The sequence below is a fragment of the Poecilia formosa genome, unplaced genomic scaffold (assembly GCF_000485575.1).
Source record: "Poecilia formosa unplaced genomic scaffold, Poecilia_formosa-5.1.2 Scaffold28, whole genome shotgun sequence".
NCBI classification, from domain to species: domain Eukaryota; kingdom Metazoa; phylum Chordata; class Actinopteri; order Cyprinodontiformes; family Poeciliidae; genus Poecilia; species Poecilia formosa.
Window position 1 is genome coordinate 454177 of NW_006799967.1, and position 15364 is coordinate 469540.

General features: G+C 40.0%; 1 protein-coding gene across 4 annotated transcripts in view; it reads right to left on the reverse strand.

Moving 5' to 3' along the window:
• Positions 1–91: 91 nt before the first annotated feature.
• Positions 92–15364, reverse strand: part of pde8b (phosphodiesterase 8B) — a 45249-nt gene continuing 29976 nt past the window's right edge. For 3 of the 4 annotated variants that reach the window (XM_007548790.2, XM_007548789.2, XM_007548791.2), the window contains 12 exons: positions 14793–14844; positions 13826–13903; positions 13134–13210; positions 12101–12265; positions 11524–11569; positions 10554–10683; positions 10085–10283; positions 8452–8669; positions 6709–6847; positions 4920–5087; positions 4694–4823; positions 92–2073 (listed from right to left, as the gene is read on the reverse strand). In XM_007548790.2, the coding sequence (XP_007548852.1) occupies positions 1964–2073; positions 4694–4823; positions 4920–5087; positions 6709–6847; positions 8452–8669; positions 10085–10283; positions 10554–10683; positions 11524–11569; positions 12101–12265; positions 13134–13210; positions 13826–13903; positions 14793–14844 (1512 nt within the window). In that variant the 3' untranslated portion in view covers positions 92–1963. The remainder of the gene's footprint in view (positions 2074–4693; positions 4824–4919; positions 5088–6708; positions 6848–8451; positions 8670–10084; positions 10284–10553; positions 10684–11523; positions 11570–12100; positions 12266–13133; positions 13211–13825; positions 13904–14792; positions 14845–15364) is intronic. The other variant, XM_007548788.2, reaches the window with a different exon arrangement.

Genomic DNA, 15364 nt, shown 5'->3' on the forward strand with positions numbered 1-15364 from the left:
ACATGAACAGCAGGCGCATCAGGTAGTTTTACAGTGTGGCACAAGGAAAGCACACCCAAACAGCGACACACGACAGGTTTAAGGCGTTTTCGTAAGAAAGTGATCATCAGTAAAGTGACAATAAATACAGTGATGTTGGACGAAGTTGTGTGTGTGTGTGTTTTTTTTAAGGTATTTGAAACTATGAGCAAAATGAACCACAAAATGCAACCTTTTAACTTAAAACCCAGGACCTCTGTGATGGGATGACTGAAGACCATGAAAACGTCGCAGATGTGTTTTCTTTTAGCCTAAAAATCACCAACGAAACTTGTGGCTTTTCTTGTGATTCACTTTGTATAGAAAGCAGGAGCCGTTACTATGAATATGCTGTAGTGTGTGAGGAGAAAAGTGAGCTATAAGGCACCTATGAGGGAATCTCTGTGCCTTGGGTTGATTCTGCAGTGTGTAGCTGCAGCTCAGAGGATCACCATCACTGCCATAATCTCCTCCTGCTGGCTGCTTTAGTGGTTGCCAATACATTTTCAACTAAAAGTGACCAGAAAATTTGCGTATATGTAAAAAAAAAATCATATATGAATACATTTACAATTACAGAAGAAGTAATTTCTTGCTCACATTTAACTGCTGGTTTGATGTGCAAATCTTTGTTATGTCCACCAGAGGGCATACGTACCATATTCGTGATTTGATCAGGTTTTCTTTCTTTTTTTTGTCTTTTTATAAAAAATTTAAAAAAACTCAACTGAATTTTCATTGGTCGTGTTTACGGCTTCAGAGATCTTACTGGATAACAACTCATGGGTCAGACTGAGCGACATTTGTTTATAAAGATGTGTGACAAATCAGAAAATAAATGGCTGAATGTTCTGAGTGAGGTCAATTTCTTCCCCAAACTACTAAAATAAAAGTTTTGTCCACATGAAACCTGCTCAGATGCTCACAGTTCATTTCTACAGTTTGTGTCGCAAAGGTAAAAGTTCAACATTTACCCCGGTACAGTGCATTCTGTTCGGTAAAAGCATCTCCATCATCCACATCGGCTGCTTTCACACACACTAAAGACGGGAAAGAAGCTAAAGCTGCAGATTCTATCTTTTTTTTTTTTTCAGGCTACATGATCTTAAAACATCCGCAGCACACAGAACAGCCCTTGGTTGTCAGGTTTTATCTATGGGGCTGAACTATCGGCTCACCCCACCGTCTCCAGAGATCTGCTCTTGGAATCTTTCCTACAACACTCTTCCTGCTCAGGGCTACTGGGGTTGCTTACAGTTTGGTTCCACACACGTTTTTTTTTTCTTTTTTAGATATTAAGGATGAATAATTCCAGCTGAGCACCTTCCCAAGTCTGTATCAGAAGTTTTAGAGATGCGAACTCACATCTACGAAGAAGCACAATCACTAGAGATGCTCACCTTTCAGCCAAGTGCCTCTTGCTCTCGTTGCTCTTTTGCAACCACACCCAGATATAAAATAATAAGGTTTAAAGAAAACAATAATAATAATAATAATAATAATAATAATAATAAAAATAATAATAATAATAAAAGCAAAGAGCAAAACAGAGCTCGAAATCCAAATGTCTTGATTTGCTAAAGTGCAGATTTCCGGCGTGTTACGCTGTATGGTACGGATTGTCGGGTAAGCCGTGAGGTCCACGCAGTTTCAAAGAGACGCCAGAACAAAATGGCGGATGACAGTCATTCGGGCTGTCAGATGAAAACTTGTTTTTTTCTTTTCCCATGGCGGTGGAACACCATGTTCAGTTGGAACGAGAAAAGCGTCCGGGATTTAAGACGGGATCAGTGCCACAGTGCTCATCAGTCGGCGATCTCGTTTCTCTTAGCCAGGGAATTGGCCCCGTTTCCTCGCCGTACGCGCTACTTTAGCGCTGCGGCTGAAATGACTAACTGTTTTAGCGTCCGGCCCAGGTCGCGGTGCCAGAGAGGAGAGCAGGGAGTCAGGAGGGCGGCGGAGGACGCAGGCTCTTGCACTTCATGTCGTCCAGGTTCTTCCAGTACTTGTAGTTCTCGGACAAATGCTCCATCAGGTTGGGGAGGCTGGCAAAGGCTGCAGCACACAAAGCAGGAGTTTGTAAAATATTCACTAAAACATATTGACACAGGTGTACCATTTGGTGCATTTAAAAGGTAGTTTAAACTTACTAAACACCAGCTAAATATATTTTAGTCAACACACTCTCAAGCTACACAATGCAGATCCTCCCTCTGCACTGATGAAGATTTTCTCTGTTCAACTGCTCAAAATATCTTCAACTGACAACCATATAATCTACTTTTTAAAGAATTTGGCTAATAACTCAACACCAATCACAGTTAGTCCGCCTTACTCCAACTGCAGTCCGCTTGCCTAGAAAGTCCGGTTCGGTTGGGGAGGTGAATGCATCAACTCGTCAGATGTGGACAAAAACCTTAGTTTGGCTGAAATCTGGTGCGGTACCAATGCATATGTGAATGCCAAGTGAACTGGAGACCGCTTTTGAGGCAGGTAGCAGACCTCGCTCCTGGCCAAAAACAACCAATCAGAGCCAGGAGGAGGGTGTTAGTGCTGTTAATCATCCTCATGTTCTCACTGCTAAATGTGCTAATGGTGGAGAAACAACTTACAGTTACAGAAGACAGTTTATCTGCTGTCATTGGTGGCTATGCTAACTAGCCTTAGCATTCACCACAGACTACACCGATGGAGAAAAGCTGTAGCAGTAGCAGAGAGCAAAGGAAGAGGGAAAGGGGGGTAAAACGTGTCACTTGAGATTGTGATTGACAGCGCTAAGACCCGCCACTTGCCTCTGATTGGTTGTTTCTAGTTAGCACTGGGAGAAGGCAGAGGAGCTGGATTTTTTCACAGTTTATCTGTGTCACACCATGCTGCCACGCCATCGTTTCAACAAATAAGTAAAAAAAGAAAAAAACATTGTTTATAAAAGCTACATACTTCAGTTTTGAGGGATGAGTCAGTACTTCTGGGCTTCTGGTGTCACCAGTGGGTATGTGGTTAACTAAAATGTGACCCAGGGCTGTGACTTTGCTCTCATTTCACACAGATTTGATGTACTACACATGCAACAGAAAGTTTCTCTAAAAGGATTAGATGATAACACTTAACTACAAATACCCTTTCTGGTCTGAAATGGCTCATGCGCGGCGGCTAACGTGATGTGCGTCCCACAGTTAGGGGCTGACGGGTTCAGAGGTGTCCGTGTCTCTCCCTCCTTTCGCTCCGCTGTGTGTACGTTCCCAGTGTTCTCTCGCTCGCTTGTTTACATCCTGGCTTCCGGCTCGCTGATGGCCCACGCTGCATCTGTGGCCCCTGACATGAACCGACAGCGACCCCAGTGGGTCGTATGCGCCTTGTGTTTATGTGTGAACCGGAGTCCCCTCAACCCAGTTAGAACTTTCCCAACTACCCCCCACCTCACCCCCCTCCTGTGACACTCTCCCAGTTTCTCCCACTAGCATTAGAAGTCTTTCCGTGACATCAGAGCCGCTGACAGTAAACAGCTTTCCTCTCGGGGTTCGTAGGAACAGGGAACTTTAGTAGGAATAAGGAGCTAATATAAGGAATCTATTTCCTTTCTAATTCTTTTTAGCGCTGACGGGTTGGTTTCATTCATTCTGTCTGGACTGTAGTTCGGAGGTCGAGCTCAGACGAGTTCTGTTTCCATTAAAATATGACTTCAAATTTCTTTGTGTCACCATAAAGCCATCCAAATTCAAATAGCGCAAAATTATTCATCCATCTGTCAGATTTACGTTTAACATTGTTTTCACAAAGTTTGATGGGTTGTCTTGGTTACGAGACTGTTGGAAAAGAGTTTAGTTTGTCCCTGGTTAAATAAATGATATGTTAAACTAAATTCAACTATTGGAAAGTAGCATCAATTTAGGAAAAAAAAATCATTTACACTTTATTAAAAAAATAACATGTTGGAAATTATTTCTACCTTTCTCAATAATCACTGGACAGTCTATTTATGCCAGTAAAACAAATGCTTCTAGTTAACATGTTTGTCCAGCTTTTCCATGTTTCCACTGGTATTCTGTTCATTTACCCTTGTAGATTCAAAATGGCGTCACCTTAAAGGAAAGTTACAGAGTGGCTGCTGCAGAAGCCACATTCATCTCAGTTTTTCTTTTGTTTTTTATTTTATTTTTACATTTTAAACATTTCCAAACAGCAAATGTTTTAGTATAAGGGAGATTTTTGGTGAGAACTCGCCTCATTCAGCTAAAATGGACTGGCAGCCCATAGCAACAGGTGGGGGAGGGAAAGTGTTTCTCTACTAAAAAAAAATGTAATTGTTTTAAACTTTGACACCTTGAACCAGTCCATGAGCAGAATCAGTTCTTATTTCAGAGTAAATCTGCTAAACATTTGCTGGAAGCAGCGCGGCCATAATAGGAGCATCAAGAGGAAAACAAGAACAAAGCATTTTCAAGCGCATGAAATGGAACTGATGGTCTTCGGGGAAACAGCTGGAACATGTGAGGAAGAGCCATGAAGCTGATTTTCTCCAGAACAGGGAGAACTTTATTTCTTGGAAAGCTGTTGCGTTGACCTGACTTTCAGTTTTTAGGAACAAAGAGGCCTGTTTTAATAAATAAACTCCCTATGTGTGTAAAAAAAAATAAAAAAATACCCACGGCGGTGCGGAAAATGTTGCTCTTACCGTCCCAGGCGTCAAACATATCTGTGATGAAGTAGTCTATGAAGGAGATCTGAGATTTGGGCACGCTGCAGGTGTTTCTGTCAAACACGGGCATCACCACGGGCAGCCCTTGTCGCTTCTCCTCGTCCGTCTGCGAGCAAAGACAAAAACCAATTCAGTCGCTTCGAAGTAAAACAACCAAAGTGGTGACGAGGAACAAACGGCTGTCTCCCTTTCGCCCCCCCACCTGGGCGAAGTACTCCTCTGAGATCCGGCCCGCCCACTCGATGCAGAGCTCCAGAGGCCTGCAGGGGTTCGCCACATCTGCACACTTGATTAGCATCCGCTTGATCAGCAGGCGGTTCTCTGGAGAGTTTCTGATGTTGCTCTGGCCCTCGCAGTCGCTGTTCGTGCTCTGTTGGAAGTATCACACAGAAATGAGCGACGCTATCGACAGAAACATCAGTGACTCAGATCTGCTAACATAGGCTACGGCTAAGATGTTACTACTGGCAGAAATGGCGGAAAAGACAACAGGAAGTTGCAACAAATAATTTGTTCGCTACTTATAACATGAATAAACTTATTCACTTTTGATTTTATTCATGCATTTCTTTTTTAATAGAAACACCACAATTGGAAAATCGTGGGAGGTTTATTTAGTGGAATTTCAACAAAGTATTGGGCACATTTGTAATGGAAATGTAGCCAGTTTGCACAGTTTGTTGTTCGCAACATCTAACTGGTGGTTGTTTGCTGAAATAAGCCCCTTCTGTGTCCCATCTCCATCGAGGAATAATTCCTTAATTAAAACCAGTTTAAAAACCAGTTTGTGGCGCCTCTGACAGATAAGTTTGTTTACTTATGGTGCCCCTAAGACCACACTGCCCTGGGAGGTGAGCCACAAAGTGAAGCTAACAAAGCTTTTAGAGTTTAAAAGAAAAACACCGCTTTGAAATAAATACCAGTATTATTGTCTGCAGTACATCCATGGATGATGTGCACCTTGTTATGAACTACAGCTGCTTCTCAGCCTGCTCTGGAATACTGCTTTGAGTTCTGCTGCTTGTACATTTTAAAAAAAAATCACTAAATTGTTCAGTAAACATTTGGTAAGGTACCATGGCAACGTGTCTCCCAGGATCAACGTGACAAATCTTCCAAATTGGTTTTCAAGCTGCAGCCTTTCATATGAACTTGACTCAGGAAATAAAATACATGTGCTACCAGCAGCAGCTCCACAACTTGTTTTACATCCTGCAGTTTGCAACACATTCGCCTGTGAACCAGCACTCTCAATTTTTGTGTGATGCAGAATCGGAACAACAAACCGGGTTACAGAGCCAACATGGCAGCGATTGTTTTGTGATTCATTCTCAGCTTTTTCCTCTTCTGACTCACACAGAAAGGATCTTTTCGGGTTTCATTTATTGCTTTTCACAAAATTTACACCAATCTCCTGCCACTTCATTCGAAATGAAATTGATCAGAAAATCAAAATCCTTATCGCAACACTCTTCCGATATTTCAGCAAGAATGCAGAATAAATCCTGAAAGTACAGATAAATGAAAAAAATGTTTTCACAGTATAGTATTGTGATTAAATATGATAATAAACTTGGCAAGATATGTATAAAATTAAGACCAAACTGGTTTAAGGCGATGCTACTTTACAGGCCAATCTGAGGAGCAGCAGAACCGATCACTGTCTCTGCAGAAATCAGCAGAAACCGTGTAAGAGGTTATAATTGATTTAAATCTGAACACAACTGATTTATAAATTACTTTTAATGATATCAGCTTTTATTCAAACGCGGGACAAAGCTCAAACAGTACAGTAACGTAGCAATTGTCCCAGAAGGCACATTTTATTTTCTGGTTCTTGGTTGCCACGCTCTTTTGTGTGCCGCCCTGGGCAACCGCCCCAACTTTAGCGCATATGAAAAACCACCAGCGTTTGTTGTCATATCTTGTTTACGTTAAAAAAGCCACCATTTCCGGCCCAGAAGATCAAAACGACGCCTGCTGGAGCTTACACTGGTGCTGGTTTCTTCGATGGCGGCCATTGGCTTGTTGATGCTGTTGACAAACTTGCTGACGTGCTCAAAGTGGCGGGTCATCTCGGTGGCGAGCACCATGTCGATGATGGCCTGGCGCAGCGTGCGGAACTGATTCCTGATGGCAGCGAGAGCGTGTGGAGACAGCGTGAGAGGAGAGTCAGTGGACAGCTAAAACACCAGAGGGAGAACGGGTCGCTAAATCCCTCAGAGGGAGACGTTACAAGATGTTTGTGTCTGATTCTCCAAAATAGCTTTTTCTGTGTTGTCTTTAATCAATGGACTGTGTTGTCTTTAATCAATGGACTTAGAATTAAACATCTGCCTTTCTACTCATGTTCTAAAGAAAAGCAGAGCTTTTCTTTAGAACAGCTTTTTTCTTTGCTGGGCTATAGCATCGGCTTGCTTGTAACTACTAGCTAACAATCACTGATGGGGTTGACTGTCACATGTGAAACAAATGGCAGCTATTTATACAATGGAAAAAAACTCCTTAACTGAAAATGAAAAAAGTGAGTAAATAAAGCAATATAGATTTATTAAGCCCTATTCTGTTCTGTGGTGGACAACATGATTCTGTTTTTATAACCAACTTATTGTTTGACAAGTTGGGAAATGTTCATGAAAAAAGAGATATTGTTGCTTCTATAGTGTTTTTTCCACAGCTAAGATATTAAATTAAATATTGTATATTGAAAGTTATTTTTTAAGAACTAACAATTATATTTTCATTAAAAGTGGTGCATAAATAAGGTCACACTGACTAAGCATTACAATTTTTGAAATTTAGAAGAAAGCAAAAAGTGTGACAACCAACCCGTTCTCCCCCACTGTGCTGCTGATGGAAAACTTTAACTTTTACTTTAACACATTTTCTTTTCTTTTTGTTCCTGTCACAGCGTTCTGCATGTAGGCCAGGACGTTTCTGGCTGCTCTCGCGGAGCAGAAGGCTCTTCCAATTGCTTTCTTTCAACATCAGTTTTCTTCTTACCACTCATCCAGAGTTACAGCCTGTTAGTCCCCTGACTTCTGCTGACTAGCATTTACGTCACATAGCAACAACCATAAAACATCACGATTCAAGTGTTTAGTCACATTAGCATGAAATGTGTTGTGAGATATATTTATAGCCACAGTCAGCAGTAGAAGAGCTGAAGTTGGTGGTGCTTATGCTTTAAATAACATATTAAAGAAAAGACGTCCAAACTTTAAAGGCCACTTTTTTTATTTTATTTATTTTTTTATTAAAACCCCATAAAATTTAGCTTTTTTTTACCTGCTCAACAATAAACAACCAATGCAATATTTTAGTGAGACAAATAGATGAGCAAAAGGGATTTGTAATTTCTTTTTAGATCCGAAACATAATAATTGTGATATTAAAGGAATACCATTTACATTTGCTATTATTATTATTTGACTGATGTTTGTTTCCTTTTCTATTACCCAAGACTAAAATGAGATCGAAATAATTCTTTCCTCATGAATTTTGCTGAATTAAGTGACGTTTATCAATTAGTTAAATACAGACTTGACTGCCCCAGGTCTGCTTTTGAGTAAAAATGTTACTGCATTCAATTCAGTTCAGTAAAACTTTATTCATCCCCAATTTAAAAAGTGCAGAGAGCAGCTGCAGACACAAAAACAGGCACATTATAAACATGTTCTTTCTTGTAACACATTGGTTTCCATGGTTTTTCAGGCACCTCTCCTCTCACCGACCTGTCGATGTTCTTAAAGATGTTGCTCTTGCCGTCGCGGATGGTGAGCTGGAAGGCGAGTGCGGCATGGTGGCTCTCCAGCACGGCCGTGTCGTTGTAGAGGATGGCCAGCTCGCTGCCCGCGTTGCACAGGAAGGAGTTGGTCCGGCCCGGGTGGTCCACGTCGTGGACAGTGGCGGCTATCAGCGCCGCCACCTCGTCCAGCTGGTCCAGGCTGCTCTGAAGAGGCAGCAGAGACCGAACGGAGACGTCAGCATAACTGGACGAAACTTTATAAATATGCAAATCTAATTCTGAGATAACCCACTATTGCTTAACATTAGCAGTTGTTGCAGGGTTGGTGGTTTTTGGTGTTTGAAAAGTCTGTTAGCTACAGAGCTAATGTTAGCAAAATGCATCTTTGCCGTCTTTCTTGTAAATTGTAATAATTCCTACTTTCTAACATGTGTCACTGATGTTTATTTATTTATCTAGAATGTGCTTCAAAACTTGGTACAAAAAAACCTTTTAATATGCTATGAAGGCTAAAAATACAGTGTTATTTTCCATGCTGTTTTTCAACATGCATGTATTCAAACCCCTTAAGCATTTTCACATTTTGTCACATTACAAGTACAAGCTTCTGTTCTCAGAGAATGTGAATTTATATCATGGGACAACACATCATACACAATAATTGTGAAATGGCAACAGAACTTTCTGCCAAGAGCTGAAAGTTTACCCAGGGAAAAAATCCCAGTTCTCAGAAAATGTTCCCGCCACAACAACGCAAAAGGCCAGACACGGTGCTGATCTCTGCATTTTCCAAGAAGCTCAGATTTTTCTAAGAGTTTTTTTTGTTTCCTGAGAGAATTAATTCATGAGTCCAGCCTGAGGCCAGACGACGATGGTAAATTATGCTGAGCTAGCGGGAGAGCACAAGAGCAAAAACCTGGCAAGTGAGACGAGTCTTGAGACTGAATTTGGACCCACAGAATTTTTTTAGGAGAAAAATGTCCGTCAGGGTGGAATTTATTTATTTATAATGGTTCAATTTTATGTAAAATCAACCTTTTTTTTTAGCTTTACATCATGTTATAATGTTTTTCCCTCACAAAAAACACACATAGGGAGTTGCTTTGACTCTTTAATGCATGTTTCAGAAATCCTTTAATCGTCATGGCAACCATTACACAGGGAAGAAATGCCTGGGTGGACTTCTCTCCGCCTTTGAGATGCAGCTCCTCCTCAGAGCTGCAGTTCCCAAGCTTCCACCTCACAAAGCAGCTCTTCGCTTTAACTCCTCCATTCTGCTCCTTCAGACTAGCCAGCAGCAATTAGCAAACACCTGGTGGAACCGCTGAGCTCATTATAGGAGCTACTTCTCAGTGCAAAGCTGGTAAAACTGTTGTTAACAGAGGAACAAAGTTGTAATGACTTCCTGAAGGCAGAGCTTCAAAAAAAGCAGGAGTTTCTTAAAGAAACAGAGGCCCAATTTCAAGGCATTAACTCACTCAGTCAAATTTCTTTTAAGTATTATTTGATGTAAAAAGCATTTTTATAGCAACTAAAGTAGCTTTATTGTGCTATAAAATGGCAATTTGTGCCTCAAAACCCTTTCAAAAAATCAAGCTCCCCATTCTGTGGTCCGTTACCTTGACTCTCTCCTTGCGCAGAAAGTAGGCCGTGGCGTGCAGGACGTCTGCAGCATGCGTGGAGTTGTGGTAGGAGTTGGAGGAGTGATAGTTGGCCTCCATGAGCTGTAGCCAGGAGCGCAGCGTCGCCTCAGAGCAGTTCAGGAAGTCACACACTCCGAAACTGGTGAAAATCTTCAAGCCGAGGTAAGTGAGCGGTCTGCAGCAAAGCAAACGACAAAGCAGGCACAACATGAGAGAAGTGTTTTAGGTTTCTGTGTTCTGGCTTCTTTTACTCTTATTTTAAAAGTTCCAGTTCCACTTGAAGATTTGTTCACTTAAGACATTTTTTCTATTCTATAAGTGAATAATCTGCCAATTAAACCAGTACTCTTTCATCAATGTTAAGGAATTATTGACTTAAAACAAGCTCATGTTTCTTATTTCATTTATTAAACAGTAACCACAGACATGATGGTGAAACCGGTACCTTTTATGCGTAGCTGCCTCCAGGTCCAGGATGTTGAACTCCCAGCGCTCCTCGTCGTTCAGCATCTCGGCGATGGACGGAGGAACGTCGCTCAGCGTTACCGGGATGGCCAGCTGGCTCTGGCTCATATCTAGCACACGGATAGAACAACCTGAACACACCGCGGACACACACCTCTGAAGATTACACACTGTTAGAACGTAAAAGAGGGAAACCAGAACCTGGATTCCACCAAGCTTGCCTATAGAGCAGGGAAGTTTGGCCAAAAATTATAAAAAAATTTTTACATCGTTTTTAAAATGCAAAGATGATAGCCTTAACAGTCTTTCACACTAGTATTGTTTTTTTAGATTAAAGTTATTGTTTTTCATTTACATTGAAAACTACCTGCTTTTTTTTTAATGTTCCTTTAAAGAAAATACATTTACTTCACCCTATTTGAAAATATTCACGTTGTCTTCATTTTAAAACCAAAAAACTGAAACAAAAAGGAAGGAAACAATGTTCATTACAGTGGACTGTAATCTACTTTCCTTGTGTATTTTCTTTTTTTCTTCTTATTTGAATAACATTTGTTGGGTCACATTTCTTAACATGTTACAATTTTAACATCATTGTAATTTAATTTAAAAACAAAGCAGTATAGTATAAAATGCCCAACTGAATTTGTCTGCATTAAACTAGATTGATTTCTGATTGGTAATAAATTTGGACTTGAATTAGCTTATTCATTTAGTTTATTCTTAAACTAAATGAACAAAACTGACTACTGTAAAAAAAATAAAATTAAATTAAAAAAAGTAAATGTCTCATTTTGTGCATACCACAAATGCAGTATTTGAGAAAAGTTCCCAGAAATAAGATTTTATTCTAATGTTAGCAAAACACTCAGAAGAACATAAAAGATTACAGAACGTGAAACAGATTTGTTTGAATTCCTTTTGGTGCCAAGTGACGTTTTGAAACTTACTTTTACTGAAAACATATTCATTCCCAGAGAGTCTCCGCAGCCCGTCCTGAAGAGGATGAAGAAAAGAAACACAAAATCTTTTGATATTACCCAGAAAATGTTTCGTTTACATTATTCTACATCGTTTTTTAGCAATAGTTCTGTTATAAAACACACAATGACAGCAGCCTGAATTTGCATTCTGATACAAATAAATGAATTAAATTAAAAAATACAAGTACTGCCTGCTAAACCATACACTATGTCATATTTGTTAAAAGTGTTGCTTTTAAAGTGCTTTATAAATAAAGCTGGAGAACCTAAAAACTTTATCCTCATTAAAATGACTTTCTCTTAATTTTAAGACCTTCTTGTGGTAAAATTACATCTTTATTCTGCTAATATTATAACTATAACCTTGTACCTAAGCATACATTTTTGTAGCCCAACATTAATAATAATAATAAGAAGAAGAATAATGATAAGAATAAGAATAATAAGAAGAAGTAGAAAAAAAAAGTGATTAAAATTGCATCTGGTTTGAAAAAAAATCGGAGGTTTTAGTTTGAGGAGGGTTTGATATGTTGCTGCTTCTTACGGTCATGAGCCCCCCGACCAGGTCGTTGGTGTGGGGGTCGTCGTCTTTGGAGGCCAGCTGGGGGGAGTAGAGTTCGGTGGTCCTCAGGATCTCCAGCACGCGGTCCAGAGCCTCGGCGACCGTTACCGGGCTGCTCTCCTGGGCCGTGTTGATGATGTTTATTACCTGCACAGCAACACACCACAGGCATTACACGCAATAACAGAGCAACTCTTTGTGCGTGTGTCATGGAGGTCTGCATGTGACACGCTGCGATGTCTCTACTGGAGAAAACAAGAACAAAACAAAACGAGAAAAAACCCCCCAGCCAAATAAAGTTATTTTTGAGTCCATAAGGGCATCGTAGGTCCTGCAGCGGCGGGCCAAATGAGACGATGTGAAACATAGATATTATGTTATTAGATGCAGCACGATGTGATCCATCCAGCAGCTTTACTTGAACTGAATCGGTGTGAAGTTTGTGTCACGATAAATTTTGCCGCGTGATAAATTGTGCTGGTAATTATCGCGATAAATGATAATATTGTTGCTTTGAAACCATTTTCTGGTAATATATTGATAATAGCACTGCAATATGCATGATTTTAATTCCATTTGATGCAAACAATGCAATTCAAAAATTGCATTGTTTTTGCATTTTGCACACATTTGTAATAGAAACCCAGCTGGTTTGAGATTTGTTCACATTTAAACAGCCACATTTTAAAGATTTTAAAAAAATTATTATTAATTAAACAAGATCTTGTGTCTGTGAAAATGTTGCCTTAAAAGACAAATAGTGTCCATCTGCTCCATTCGAGAACTGTGTTTGGGGACCGGGAAAAGAAATTCAGCGTGCCGCAAATGGCCCTCTCACCACACTTTGGACACCCTGCTTTAAAGTCTTTGATGGAAAATAATCTGTTGGTTAAATAGTTTCTAGCAAAGAACATTTTCCTCCTCATAGAGTATTTCACAAAACGGTACACATACAAAATTCAGAAATAAATATTTCTTCACGATTCAAACAGACATGAAGGAGTAAATGTTGTACCTTGGTGATGGGAGCCTCAATTGTCATCGAATGGATTCTTGCAACAGAAGAATATCTCCGGTTCTGTAAACTAGGAGCTGTAACGAGGAAGCCGTAACTGTTAGCACGGTGAAAACTCGCTATGAACAAGTCTATGAGTGTTTTTGTTCAAAGATCAAAACCAAAAATTAGAGGATTCAGAAATTGTAAACACTTAGATGTACAAATACACACATAATATGCTGTATCTTTTTCAAAAAGGTGCCACATAATCAGTAATTTTAGGCCACAGCAGTCATGACATTTAACTGTTAGACATCTTAACATTATTCTGCCTTATAGAGGAATAATTTAGGATTTGAATGAAAGAAAAATAGGTAGGCAGAGAAGAGCTGCATTCAGCAGAGGTCTCTGAAAATAGCAGCAGCTGCGTCAAAGAGGGTTAAGGAGTGGAGGGGAGGGGGAGTGCAGATGTCATCAGCCTACAACATCTCCCTTTAGGATCTCTTCAGCTTCAAGTACCAACCAGAACGCCGTCTGACTAACACTCTGAGTTTCCATCTCCAATCACCCCCCATTCTTTCTTTCTTATTCCTGTTTCTACTTTATTCCGTTTGCGTTGAACTCTCTCTGTGCCCCTGTTGTTTTGTTCTTCACATAGCAGGACTGGTGCGGCTCTGTTCGGTGAAATGGAAAGCTCTGAGCAGACCTACCGTCGCTGCCACGGGAACCAACCGATCTGGCATCGATCGAATCTTTCCGTCTGTCCCTGTGTCGCAGTGAATGGCACTCTGTAAAGGAAGCGAAGACGTTAAATGCAGATAGAGACGTATTGTGGCTGTTTCATTAATAGAAATGTTAGTCGAGACTAAAAAAATTTTAATCGATAATGTCGTTTTCTTTTAGTTACTCTTTATATCTGCAGTTTCAGATGTTATTTGTGACTTCAAATATAACTATTTTTTGCAACTGTTTTAGTGCCACTATTTAATTCATTTCTGCACTGGATCCACAAAGCAGATTGCACCAAGTACATACAGAAACAGTCCCACCCATAAGGTCCAGAAGATAAATGTTTTTTCTTTTTTTTCTTACTTGAAACAGTCTACTTGATAAATATGACGGCGTATTAAGGCTACTGTAGATGGAAAAAGGAAAAAGGAGTACATTTCTGCCAAAAAACTAAAACACTTTTAGATTAATCTAAGAAATTTTCAAGAAAAAACGAGGAAATGTCTGAGACATAAAAGTTGAAAATTTGCAAGAAAGACTCACATTTCTGAGATTACACTCAAAATTGTTTCAGAAAATTTCTGAACATTTTCTGAGAACCAAGAGTCGAAAATTTTCCACTTTTGAAACTTTTGAATTGTCAAAAACTCCAAAATTGTTAAAAAATTACATGTCCTTTTTTTTTTACATTGTAATTATGCTTAGCTAATGTTGTGTTTTTAAATGCATTTGGTGATTTGTTGATTTGCACTTCAGGCCGTCTGCACAGCTCCTTCTCTGTGTCTAGTTTAAGAGTAAGAAGCAGATTTAAACTCAGGTTTATTATCCTAAAACAGCTTTATTCATCTGCCCTTTAGTGTAGTGCAGAATAAATCACAACCTTACATTTCAGGTTGGTAAAAAGCTTCTGTCCATGTAAACAAGAATGAAAGCACAGTAATTAGTTACCTGATTGAGAATGGTCCCCGCTGCATCTGTCTTCCTTGTTCATTTTGAGGACCTGACAGAAAGCGATAAACCAGAGTTCAACTCTTTCTCCACATCACCAGACAGATCAAGAATGTTGTTTTTGATCAAACTTGCTATAGGCAGGACCAAACCCAGTCAACATCAGGTCAGTGCCTCATTGCTAGTACCTAAGCTAGTCCTAACTGCGGTGGTCACAGTGTTGTTGTGGATGTGTCCCATAATTCCAGCTGCTCAGCGATTCTCTTGTCGTTTCAACGAAACGATGAATTCAGATTACTCCTTCTATGTTCAAACTTGTAGCTCACGCATGCGGCTGACAGTTTGTTCGGTACGAACATAACCTTGGCGTGTTTATCACGCCAAGGTTATGTAGTTATGGATGTGCAGGGCCTCTAATCTGGTTATAGAAGATTTTCCTCACCCAGTGACTCACTGTACCTCTGCACAGCACGGACGAACAAACAGGCACAGTTATGTAATGATCAACGTGTGTCTATGAACATAATGTAAAGGATTTTAATTGAAATTTTCAGGTGGAAAACTTAGAAAAT